Source organism: Gossypium hirsutum, chromosome A12 (genome assembly GCF_007990345.1).
Source record: "Gossypium hirsutum isolate 1008001.06 chromosome A12, Gossypium_hirsutum_v2.1, whole genome shotgun sequence".
Lineage (NCBI taxonomy): Eukaryota > Viridiplantae > Streptophyta > Magnoliopsida > Malvales > Malvaceae > Gossypium > Gossypium hirsutum.
Window position 1 is genome coordinate 80,585,231 of NC_053435.1, and position 14,343 is coordinate 80,599,573.

General features: G+C 31.2%; 1 protein-coding gene across 1 annotated transcript; it reads left to right on the forward strand.

The window, feature by feature from the left end:
* Positions 1-7,070: 7,070 nt before the first annotated feature.
* On the forward strand, positions 7,071-8,882 carry LOC107923702 (probable receptor-like protein kinase At5g24010). The gene has a single exon (XM_016853877.2). It carries the CDS (start codon positions 7,229-7,231, stop codon positions 8,648-8,650), a length of 1,422 nt encoding a protein of 473 aa, XP_016709366.2. The 5' UTR covers positions 7,071-7,228; the 3' UTR covers positions 8,651-8,882.
* The last annotated feature ends 5,461 nt before the right edge of the window (positions 8,883-14,343 follow it).

Genomic DNA, 14,343 nt, shown 5'->3' on the forward strand with positions numbered 1-14,343 from the left:
TCTCGCATGATTTGTATATAACTTTTTTTTAAAGTTTACAAATATAAATACATATTTAATTAATTATAAAATAAAATAAAATTTAATATAAAATATAAACAAATAAAAAGTGAGATATAATTGAATAAACTAATAATTACACATAATAAAATTCAAATAGCATGAATAATTGTGATTTAACCAAAATGATTTGCTTTTTCTCCCACTGATTTTGTCAAGAGAAAAATATTATTAGTGGTGAGATTAAACTCAACATAAGTAACACATTAAATGAAATTAGGTTTAAGTCTTTTTCAAATGAAGAATTTCGTGGGTGGTGGGAGTTTAAGGTTTATGAGTACATCAATTTCCTCTACTCTAATGAATTTTAGTTTAATTACTGTAAAATTGTGAGGTTAAATATGTTAATATTCTCATCAATTGAGTCTTAGTTTGATTGGCATGAGTATTATTATCAATGTAGAAGGACGTGTGTTCGAGTGCGTTAAAGCGCATTATCATCCTATTTATGGTTCGAAATTTATAAATATTAACTTAAGTTTGACATCAAACATATTTAAAATACAAATATCAAATTATAAATATTATATACCTACTATATAAAAAAAACTAAAATTTGACGTATTAAACAAACACTTCTAAATTTTATTGACATTGTTTTTTTTTAACACATTAAATCCAAATTGTCTATGTGATAAGTATACATATATTTACAATTTGATCCATGTGTTTCAGATATGCTTTACATTAGATTCAAAATATACTTAACACGATTAGATTGATTAAATGACGTAATTGATACAATACAAATACTTTTTATTTTATTTTTTGAAAGTGTTGCAAGCAAGTACAATCAAAGTACAAATATAAATATATATTTGAGGAACAACAAGTATCGAACTATTACAACATAGAATGTCTTAAGAATGACAAAGTAGAATTAAACTATTTATAGCACTACCGAAATAAGAACTAGTATAATCCAGACTAAAGCCAACAAATTGGACAAAACTCTATACATGGCAGTCGTGTCATGTGCTTAGAGATTTGGCCAAGCAACTATACGACCTTAGGCTTGGAAACTCAATCGCTAGTATGCCTAAGTAAGCTTTCGAGTGAGCGTCTTGCTCATTAAATTAGATCGTCCATAAGAACCTTGGCAATGAGAACAAGAGAGCAAGAAAGCTATTAGAGAATGTGAGACTCCTATTTCTCAAATGGCTTGTGTGTACAAATGAGGTTGGGGTGTCCCTCTGTTTATAGGTATAGCTCGAAAACATCAACGGCTGAGATTGAGATATAAGGTCCACTAAGGACGGTGGAGATCTAATCTCTACTATCTCTTAGCTACTCATAATAAAGGTTATACAAGGAGTATGGTCAAGTGTGGGCAATTTTATCTACATCCATCTAGAATGCTCCAAGGCCCTATGGTCCATGTAGGCCACAAAATCCCCTTTGAGTACAATTGAGCCTTTTGGTGCTCTTTGGTGGCCTGAATGGATGCCAAATTCTACTAGGACATGTCATTCTCCCCCATTTGATTAAGTGACATCCTCATTGCTCCTTCCACATGGAAATCTTTAATCTTATCCTTGAATTGCCACAAGGCATCCCTTGGTTCCCAACTAGCCTCGACATCAGGTAGCCCCTTCCACTCGACAAGGTACTATTGCCTAGGCATGTGATATTGTTGCCTATAAATTCAGTTGGCAAGGATGCATGCCACTTCTTTATCATATGTCCTGTAAATCTCCCATCTCAATCGCTCACTATAGTTTGAGGCATGCCCTAATATTTCACCATATGCTTTAGGAACAATTGGGCTACCTCCTCGGTCAGACAATAGTTCATGGCAAGAATGAAGGTCGCATACTTTGAGAATAAAGGTCGCATACTTTGAAAATCAGTCGACAACCACCATAATGCATCCATAACAGTTGACCTTCAGGAACCCTACGAAGAGGTCCATTGAGACACTCTCCCAATGGTGCTCGTGTTGAAAAATTGTGTTAGGAAAACACAGTGGAAAATAAATTTAGGGAAAAACTAGAGTTTTAATTTTATTTTTCTAAAACAATAACTTGGTTGTGATGTAATAGCCCAAATTTTAGCGATGTCAAAAATAGTGATTCGAGACCACCAAATCCAAAAAATGAACTCATAGATTATATTATTTAATATTTATGAGCCAAATGTAGCTTTTAAAAGTTTTTTGAAATAGTAAATTGTGTTTTATAAAGATTTATTTGGTCAAGAAATTAAGAAAAAAAAGTATCGAGATTTTGGTGTTATAAACTGAGCCATAAATATTTTTATAAATATTTACGGAGTGTCGATAAGGTAGTATTAAAATTTTGTTAGAAAATTTTGACGTTTGGGTGATTAATTAAATAAAAAGAACTAAATTGAAAAAGGTGTAAAAGTTTCTAGGAGGATTAAATATCTCAATTGTCAAATGTGGAAGGACCTAAAGTGAAAATAAGCCTAAAGGAGATATTTTGGGCTGCACAAATAGAGAAAAATAAGGGAAATTGAGGAAATAAGGGAAAAATGGGAAAAACTAAATAAAAAGGGAACTAGAATGGAATATCTAGAATTCTCTTCATTTCTCTTCATTTTCATCAGCTGAAAAATAGCCATGGAAGAGGTTTCAAGCTGGCTTTCATACTCTAGCTTCATGTAAGTTTAATTCTTGCTTTCTCCTTGAAATTTCTAAGATTTTAGACTTTTACAATCGGGTCCAACTTACTATGTCATTAGTTTTTGATTCCATGGCTAATTTTTAAAGTTGCTATAGATGAGTGCTGGAAGCATATGATGGATAAATATATAATTGAAGCTTTAATTTTGATGTATGATGATTTTATCAAGTAAAATTGATGGAAATTGATTTTAGGACCTAATTATGAAAGAGTTTGGAATTAAGGTCTAGTGCTAAAGTTCTGATTTTCAGGGGTTATGAAGTAGTTTAAAATGATATAATAAAGTATTAATTGGGAAAAAATTAGCTCAATTGAGGGGTTAATTGAGCAAGGACTGAATTGTATGAACTGTGAAATTTGGGGTAAAATGGAAATCAACATTTTGCATTAAAACTGTTTTGGACAGCAGCAGTAGTCTAACTTTAAAAAATCACCAAAAATTTTAGAAATCGAATTAGAGATGAATAAAATATGAAATTAAAATTTATTGAGTCTAGTTTCTTATAGAAGAAACGATGTAAGCAATTAATTTGTAAATCAGGAGATATAATAAATTTTATGAGATAAGGTCAGAATGATTTTGGGTTCTCCTATTTTGACTTTGGAAAATCATAAAAAATTTATTAAAAATTATTAGGGGCTTAAATTTATATGTTTAGAATCCTGAATGAGTCTCTTTTCAAGAGAAACAAACTAGAACATTATTTGAATCGCGTAAGAGAAGATAATTAATTTTTAGTGAAGAAGGGTCGGAACTGTTAGACAGCAGAACAGGGGTGACTTTAAAGAATAAACTGTACTTATTGGTTAAACCAAAAAATTTTAAAATTTTATGGTAAGAATAAACATGAGTCTAGTTTCAGTGAAAATTATCGTATCTTAATTCGGAGTTCTGTAGCTCAAGATAAAAATAATTAAGTGACTATAACGCAAATGGACAGCTTGAATATTCATATAAGTAAATAGTAAAAATTATAGATAATGTTACTTACAAGTGTGTTATATACATTAAGGATGTGAAATGGAAAGGAGAAGGAGAAAAATATGTGAGTGGCTTATGCATAAATTGATCACATGCTCGATTATATTTGGTAAATGTTAAACTTGTTAAAATGAAAAATGTTATAAATTCATGTTTGAATTAAATGTTATATATGTTAAAGAATAATTTGAATATTTGATATTGCCTAATAAATGAATATCCGATATTGCTTAGTAAATGTCAAGCCAAATATAAAAAATATATATTATAAGTGGAATATGGGTGAAAGAATGTGGTAAGTATTTTCATGGTTATTATTAAGCTCATTCACATGAATCTGTCATTTGAAATTGTGATAGACAGGAAGAAATAGTGAATGGCATGCTAATGTATGGTTATATGTATTTATCTGAAACACAAGAAAATGATGGTTATATATTTGATATATGGAGACATGAGACTATGATATATGAACATGAAATATATTTTATAAATGTGTTTGTTCATAATTATAGAATTGTGCAACTCAAGTGTACTATTTGTATAAAGATAGTATTTCAAATGATTTGATGAGTAAAGCTCCAATGTGAGATAGTTTGAAATCAAGACAAATTGTTATGAAAGCGTATTTAAAATACATTGATATGATTGTTATAAGTTATGTGAATAAATGATGTGTAAATGTATATGCATATGAGAAATTTAATGAAAGTTGAGCCCATACATGTTTCTTGATATTTATATGAATTATATGACTAATAATGTGATAAGAATAGGTATAGGGCTAATGATCAATTCGAATAATTATGCTTTGCATAATTATGTTGAATATAGAGAAGCGGTAAGTTAATTACCATGTTATACGAATTTATTAAATATTACATGTTTATTTTGTTTTACTTTTTCCCCTAATTAATAATGATTCAATAAGCTCCGGTAGTACCTTGTACCCTGTTTCGATGATGGATACGGGTAGGGGATGTTACATGTGATATCTAAAGTAATAAACATTTAATCAAACTTGTACCTTTTCGATTCGTCTACGATGAACGCTTCAACCGAGTAGTCTTCTCTGTTATCCTCAAGCTCACGTCTACCAAGTGTAGGCTCGTTTCAAATTAGAAAATTTTTCACAAAAATTACTAGTAAGGTAATTTCACAATTTCTCTAAAATTTTTAGCCAAGTTATTAATAAGAAAAATATCTCTAGAAATTTTCTGAAATAATTTCTTCAGAAATTTTTCTCTTTACAACTTTTTCTTGAATTCAAGTGTGTGTAAATAATGACCCAAGACTTTTTATATAGGGAGAGTTTAGAGAGTTCAACTATAATTAAACGTAATCACTTTAATATTAAATTAATAGAATATTTTTCTACAAGATAAATATTAAATTAAATTTAATATTAAAATAATTACTTTAATATTAAATTAATAAAATACTATTAACATAAATATTAATTTTAATTCAATATTAAATCTATTAAAATAATATTATTTTTGAAATAGTTAATTGGAAATCAAATTATCTAGTAGGGTCCCAGTAACAGTGTAATTTTTCCACTACTCAACCACCGAAGACCCGCCATCGCTGACCATTTTTTGGCCACCAGAATGCCACCATCGTAATCATCGGCACCCCGAGTTGGTTCAATTTATGTCGGCTCGATCCAACCACCAATTGAACCATCGGCCCAGTTCGACTAGTTTGGGTCTTGGTCTCAATTTGGGGCTCCGGGGCTCAAATTTACGATCTCAAGTCCAATTTTCAAGTTCAATCACCCATTGGGCCAACTGTCTGACTTAAAAAATAACTTCCAAAAATATCATATTAATTTTAATTTATTTGGTTAATTTAATTTTACTTTATCAAAATTAATTCTTCCAAAAATCACTTAGATTTTCCAAATTAATTTTTCAAAAAAAATTCTTTAATCAAATTCTCTAGTTGAACAATTCTCATGACCACCTAATTTAATTCCACATCGAATAAATCGACTCAATTAAATTATTCCCAAAGTCGTAAAATTTTCTTCTGATTCAAATGCAATTCAATCGAGCTTTTGTTAAGCTAGCAGAGGAACCAATCAGACATATACAATTAGGCTCTAGTGATTGCAATTATGTCCAGAAACATTATTATGATAATTCGCAATTACTTAATCTTGAAGTTAGTCCACAAAAAGTACCATGATTGAAAACTCCTTATTGTATACTCTTTACAAAAGCAATTCATCCAAGTGCTTTGTCCAATGATCTTGTAATGTGTGTGTTACCCTCATATAATATCCTTGATTCCTTTGAGTTATATTCGTTCACTCAATACAATCCTATTTTATCTCATTGTCACCATAGTGTCTTCTTAATGACTAATATGATCACTGTCAACAAATTACTGTGATAAATTTCTCAATCAAGAACAGGTAACCCGTGGCAACATTCCATATTTATTAATCCATACAATGCCAATGAGAGGATATCATTAAATCTTTAATTGAACTATGAATTCCACTGTTGCTAGTAAAACCATGTCATATATAAGTCATGTACCCAACATACCGGCTATAGGCTTGATCATTTTTAGAGCTTAAGCCTCCACTTATATCAAAGTACATGAGTTACATACGCATGATCAGTAACTAACTCAGGATTTAAGTAAATTACACCATGAATGTCACAAGTGAATTAATTCACAAACGGATTTAGAATTAATTCATCTTGGATCTAGTCCAATGTATCATTCTACCAATGAATACATCAATGTCTCTACCCGTAGAGTCAATTGCTCCGATAGACGACATATTAGTCTTTCAATCGATTTGCTTATTTCCAATTAGACTAAAGATATTTTTAGGTACATCTACTAATACATGTTTCCTTCTCGTATTACGATCCGACCACGTAATACCGCTTAATATTCGTTAAATGTTAGATAACCAATGAACCAATATTTGCTTCCATTTTGCTTTGCGTGTAAAAACATTGATGACAATATACAAAGGGTATTAATGTAATTAATTAATTTTTTATTAAATTAATTTGTTCGAAAAATACAAATATACAAAAACGAAAATACTACGACACCAGATCCAACATAATATTCTGGTTAGACATGGCAATCGCACATTGTGAGACTTGAAAACTTGCGCATGTAATTGTGCATAATAAATCTCAAACCTGAGTACTTAAGAACCAATGCCTCCACCTTTGTCAATTGTACCAAGTCCTTATTTCCATTACAATACTAATACTTTAAAACTCAATTAAAATGTTTTAAAGTTTGGTAATCAAACAATAATGTGAGGACTTTTGATGAAAATAACCCAAAGAAAGTAGAATCTCTTTTATGTCATGACAAGTGTGTTAGTGACAACTGTCTTGACTCAGACAACCACTAAACTCAAGTCACCGCGTTTGACTCAGTCCATCAATAACGCGCTCAAAATTACCACCGCCATTTTTTCCCTTTTCCTTCACATCCTTAATCTTTTTTTTTATTATTATTTGTTCATGTTCTTTGATCATTGACCTTGTTTTCTCTCATGGGAACTTTACTTTCAAGCCATGGTTTCTCCTTGTTCCTTCTTTGGACCTTCACTTTATACGGTCTCTGTTTATCCTTCTCTCCGATCGACAATTACCTCATCAACAGCGGTGCCTCCCTCGATTCCGTTGTAGACAACCGTCGATTCATCTCCGACTCGTCGAATTCACCCGATTCCCATCTCTCTTCTGGTCGGACCTTTTCGCTCTGTGCCGGAACTCTCCTTCCTGGTCTGCCTCAAATCTACCACACCGCTAGGGTTTTTAATTCGCCGTCGAAATACGTCTTCAATGTCAAAGATCCAGGGACGCACATGGTACGTCTCCATTTCCATCGATTCAATTCATCGAGATTGGATCTGGGTAACTCTCGATTTCACGTTTTGGTTAATGGGTTAGTAGCTTTAACCAATTTTAGCGGTGGGGATTTAGTAAATCCTAAAGTTATAGAATATTTGCTTTGGGTTAATTCAGAAAAGGTTGAAATTCGTTTCGTTCCAGCAAAAAAATCGAATTTTGCTTTCGTTAATGCAATCGAAGTGATATCTGCACCAAAAGTTTTGGTACTAGAAACTGCTCAGTATGTTAATGGTGATAAAATTGAGGAATTTCAGGGTTTAAATAAACAAGCATTTGAAACTATGTATAGGGTAACTGTCGGAGGTCCTAAAGTTACTCCGTTCAATGATTCTTTGTGGAGAACTTGGATCCCTGATGATGAGTATTTGAAATCAAGTGAGGGTTCCAATAAGGTGTACTTCGGTGGTCGGATTAAGTACCAAGATGGTGGGGCGAGTCGTGAGGTTGGTCCTGATAATGTGTACGATTCAGCTCGGTTGATTCGAAGCAAGAATGCTTCCATCCCTAATGTAAACCTCACTTGGGAATTTCCAGTGAGTGAGGATTATAAGTATCTTGTTAGGATGCATTTTTGTGATATTGCTAGTATATCCCTTGGATTGTTGTATTTCAATGTTTATGTCAATGAACATTTGGCATATAAAGATTTGGATCTCTCGGATGTTACGAATTACATGCTGGCTTCTCCGTTTTATGCTGATTTTGTGGTTGATGCTGGTCGTTCCGGGGTCATTACCGTAAGCGTTGGACCTTCTAGCAAGAGCATGGGGTATACGGTTGATGCGATTCTAAACGGAGTGGAGATCATGAAGATGAATAACTCCGTTTGTAGTCTTGACGGTAAGGTGCCTGCGGAGTTGATTATGAAGTGTTGGCCAAGAAGAACTCTTGGGATTCTGCTTCCTTTGATTGCTCTCGCCTGCTTGCTGTTGAGCTTATCTGCCATTGTGCATAGGAGGAAGAGTAATGCGGAATTGTTCCCATGGTCGAAACTGCCTACGGATATCCATGAAATCTCTCCAAAGCAAGCCAAACTACAACTATCAAACATTGTTACATAAACATTGTAAAGATCCAAATCCACTGGCTTTATAATATACTATTACAAGTAGCTAGTGGGGGCATACTGGGAACGTTTGAAGGTTTGCAGTTCCAATCTGTTAATGGTTTCTTCGTGTTTAAATTCGAGGTTTTGTCTAGTAATCTGTATGTAAAAGCTGTATTAGCAGAATATAATGTTGTATTCTATACCTATTCTACATTGATTATGTCTGAGATGGTGGATTGGTGATACTGGAATTGTTGTTCATATTGCTATACTGCTTGGAAAAGGCTTAATCTGGTTATATAGTTCCAATTTTCATTTCATCCGGGAAAAGCTTTAGTTTTCTCAACATGTCTGTCATTTGATCCAATAATCTTCTCTTAGATAAGAACAAATTTGATAACTCTCGGAATGAGTATTAGAACGAAAAACTTGGTTAATCTTCATTTTGATTGAAATGGTAAATTTAAAGTTTTAGAAAGTATATACTCTAGCTTATATGTAATTTTATTGATTTTAAGTATAGATGAGTTTATATATTTATAATAAAAATAACTTTTAATTTAGTTAATGGTTGGTCAACTCATTCAATTTAAGTAGAGATAGTTTTAACTTTGAAGTATAGTATAAATATGATGATCATTGGACTTCCCCTCATATTTTGGTGGTCTCAAGCCCATTTATCTTTACAGTTCAGCAAAATACATAATATATTTACTTTTGGATTAAATCATTATTTAAGGATTAATTTTTTTATTTAAGTTACGTTTATTCTCAAATTAAAACCTGAATTAGATAATTATTTTCGTATTTAGGCTTGAACTTTTTTTTCTAAGTTAACCTCTAAATTAGACAATTATTTTTATTGGAGCCTAAACTTGACATTTGTTCCCACATTAGGCATGAACTTTAGGATTTCTAAGGATTAACGTGGACATTAAAAAGTTCAAGCCCTAATATGAGAACAATTGTCAAGTTCAAGGTCTAATTTAGAAATAAAATTTTAAGCTCTAATGTGATAAAAGTTGTCAAGTTTAGATCCCATAATATGATTTAACCTATACTTTTTTGTAAATTTCGAGTATCACATTATCAAACTTTTATATTTCTCCAAATGCAGGAAGAAAAATTGATTTAATTGCTATATTCAAATGCCAAAATGTACAAATAAACAATACAAATTTAAAATGAAACTAATTATAAAATTCAAAATAAAAAAATATATTACCAAAAAATAAAAATAAAAACAAATGAAAAGCCACATAAAATAAAGATAAGACAAGGACTACAATTGACTCCCATGGGCAAACAAGCAGGACAAAGATAGTAAAAGATGAGACAATGTCAAACACATTTGGAGGTTTTGGGTCCATTGACATGTTTGCTTTTAAGCTTTTAAACCATAATAATTATATCAGGTTTACTTTAGACTCTTACATTTACTGTAATGGAATAAAGTTGTAATTAGTAATTTAATTGTTTGGTTGAATAGAATGTAATAGAACTGTATTAATATTCTTGTATTTAGTTGAATGAAATAGTGTTGTAATAGCATATGAAAAAAAAAAACTGAAATGATCAAAGTACCTTTAGCAAAATTTTTTTAGGTGGATGATTATTGTTATTATTATTAAATTTTAATAAAATAATAATTAAATAAAAATATTTTAATTATATTTTAATATAATTATTATTAAATATATTTTAATAAAATAAAAATATATAATTTAATAATATTTTTATATTAAATTTTATTAAAATATTTTATTTAAAATTATATTTTGAAATTAAATATTTCATATTAAATTATATTAAAATATTTCAAATATTTTATTTTTATATTTTCTAAGTCCAAGTTTTAAAGGACTAACTTGAATTTTTTTTGTTATTCAATGTTGTATGGAATAACTATTCTTTGGTAATACCAAAGAATAACTATTATGAAAAGACAAGTAACAGAGAAGTAATGTTCATTCCATTGGATTAGTATTACGTTCAACCAAACAAATGAATAGTTTACCATTCAATGAATAAAGAGTGAATGCATTCCCCAACCAAACATGGTGTTAGTGCTTTGCACCACTTTTCATTGATTCACTTTCAATTGGACGTTACCCTAAGTCCATAACCCACCTATGATTTCCTGTTGGTTGGACAAGGTTGGTGTTATTCATTATTTTTTCTTCCTTTTTTTAAAAAAGGACTAAATCGTTATTTGGGACTTAAACTTGACAATAATTTTTATATTGGACCGAAATTTTTTTCATCCAAGTTGGTCCATGACCTTGACATTTTTTTTTAAGTTAGCCTGTAAATTTGGCAATAGTTCACAGATTAGAACCTAAACTTTAGGGTTTTTAAAAAATATCAAGGACTAAAACGATAAAATATCAAGAACTTGAACTTTAGGGCTCTCAAATTGTAAAACGATAAAAACACCTATAGTTATATAAAGATGAATTTTAAAATTTGAAAAGTGGATGGACTTAAAAATAAAAGCATAAGGACTAAAATATAAATTTATAAATAGTACAATGACTTCTGTCATATTTTAACCAAAATAAACATACTATGTTGACAAATTTTAGCAAAAATACTCGAATGAAAATAATAATTGGACTAGGATTTATAAATTGAACGGTAAAAGGATTAAACTTTTAACTTCCAAAGTATAAAAACTAAAAATCAAAATCTATAGAAGTACAAGGACTAACAACATATTTTAACCATTATTAAAAAGTGAGGCCTGCAGACAATCATTAGTGATAGGATGGACAGTTTCGAAACATGATAAAAAAAAGTCTGATTTTGCAGCTTTAAATCCTTGTTTTCTGGGAACCTTGTCACAAAAACCTCAAATCTAGACTCTAATTTTTCTTTTTAATAATTGTGGTCCTTCTAAAATAATAATAAATCATTGCAAAATTGAAAGTTTGTATAAAATACAAGAAGGCCCATCATGTAGTATTCTATTATTTAATAATAATCCATTAAATATATGGTATATTGTCACTAAGTCCAATGTAATGGGACGTGAGTTTTAATCTTTTTATTTATGATTTGAGGAAAAGTTACAGGTAGTTTTAGATATTGTGTAAAAATAAATAAATATAATTTATAATGATTAAAATAAAACATTTATTATAAAATTGATTTACTATTTTTTACTTATATTTGACTTGAATGCTTAATTTGTTAACTGAAATTTTTTAAGTACCTATATCTTTTTTTTACTAGAACATAAATGTCGAATATTTATTCGACTACGTGCTATAGTTTAGTTTAAAGGTCTGTTTGATAGGGGGAAATGATTTTCCGGAAATGGTTTTCCCCATTTTCCGGTGTTTGATTGGAGGAAAATGATTTCCTTTTGGAAAATCAATTCCAAAACACGGGAAAATCAACCCTATATTTCCGGAAAATGTCTTACCCCTTAGAAATCGGTAAGACATTTTCCACAGCTCATCTTCTCACCGTTGAAACCATTTCCATAGCTCCTCATCATCTCTGCCTCATCTCCTCTGCTATTGTTGCTAATTTTACTGTATCCACAACATTATTGTTTTGTTTTACTGCCGACAGTCTTCCCTAACCCTATCTCCCCTCCTCCATTTTTTTTCCCAAATCCAAAATCAAGGCATCAAGCTACCTCCGTCCTCCATCGATCCACCTCCGGTCTACCTCCGGTCCTCCACCCAGTTCCAGTTCCAGAAAATCAAGGGTTTGTTTATTCCCGAATCGCCAACAAATTCGTATTTAAGGTAAACTCTTTGTTTACTCGTTGATGTTCATAATTTGTCTGTTTAGCATCACTTGTTTGTTTAGCTGGTTTAGCTTCTTTGCTAAATGTTTGATTTATCAGTGATTTATTTGATTCATTATTGCATTTGATTATGGTAACTTATTTTAGATTTCTGGGTTTGATTTCACGTCTTTGATGATGCTTCGGTTCTATTCAGCGTTGTTTAATTCATTTTGAGTTTGTTATTAAAAAGAAAAAGAAATGATTGCTTTTCTTGGCATTATTATTGATTTTGGGTAGGATTTTCTTTTTATCTTTTGGGTTTGCATGGATGTGATTCAGATTGGATCGAATAAGGCCAGAAGATTAGTATTTTGGGTCTAACTGATTGTTCGTGTTCTGAATTTCATTTTGGAGGTTCGGTTTTTCTTTTTGGGTTTCTTGTTTTGGAAAATCAATAAAAAAGGAGCAACAATGGGATTGCTAAAGGTTCGGTTAGGTAATTAGTGTTTCATGTAGGAGTGAGTTTCATTGTTAGAATTGATTGGATCATACTATGTGGAGAGCAGTAGAAATTGTTTTATAATAGATTCTATAAAGCTCCTAATCTGATAAGAGCCAACACTCCTATTTCGATGAGGACTACCATCTGAGCGAACTATATTAGAAACTTTAAATTCTAGCAAATGAGTACTCAGAAAATATTCTGCAACTTCAACTTAAAAGACATGTGAAATGGTGATTTAAAGGGGAAAAAATAACTAAAATGACTACTCAATCCCACTCTCTAAAGTGATAAAATTCTTTATAATAATGCCTACTTAAGCACCCAACCTAGCATGCTTCTAAAGGATGTAGAGGTTGCTGCCAGTGTTAGAGACCTAGTTGTCAATTTTCTGTTGATCCAATGCTCTGTTTATCGGTAATATTGTTATTTATGCCACCAACTACAAAATCCAAGACAAAAATAAAAAAAAAAAAAAAAAAAAAAAATATTATCCTTATAGAATTTTTGCCAATGACAGTTACAAGATCTATCAGACTTACTAATGCATCTTACAGTCTAGAAGAGAAAAGTACCTTACAGAAAATTTATGTGATATTATTGAGGAGTTTTAGGTGACTCAAAATCACTAGATTCCCTCACAAAGCATCTTCAAAGCTGTGATGTTCAAATAATTGATGTTCAAAATCACTATATTCTGTACAGTAGGAGGGTACATAGAAAAATTTGGCTTCAAATAATTGATGTTCAAATAATTTGATTTTTTTCTTAAAGAACAAGAAAAGGTGAAAATTTTGACAAAAATAGGTAATGTTCTAAGAAGCAACAGTTTGGTGGTGAGGCTAAAAGCAGAAAGTCCAAAGCTCAGCTCAATGCGTCAGAAAGGCTGGTAGACTTGGCTTTGAACGTAATTCAGTATAATTTTCCAGCTTCACTTCAATTTATATGGATATCCGTTCCGAAAACATCCGAATTTTCTTCATGCTTATGATTTTTCTCTGAATCAGTCTTTGGTAGCCCGTACTGGACCCTTCAGTCACCAAGCAATGCTCAGTTGAATAACTGAGGGACAGTCATCGCCAACTTAATTGTCAGTCTGAGGGCTATTCAGCAATCTGAACAATTTCTAGAGGTTCCTTCCTCTATTAGCTTTAACATGCATAATTTTTCCAACCTTGGTCTTCAACGAGCACTCGGTTTGGAACAAATAGCCACTTGCCTTGGCTGTAACTCAATTCTTCACTAACTTCACTTTCTTCTGGTGCTAACTTGTTTCCCACATCGAAATTCCTTCTCTAAAGCCTAACTTGATGCCATAGATAAACACATTTCTTCTCTGTGCTTGCACCTTCTCTAGCATTCTCTTCATCTAAACCATCTAACATAGCCTGGAATCCTTGCATAAATTGTGCTTCTTTGAACTCTTCTCCTTGCATAATTAACGAATTAACACTGAATTTGG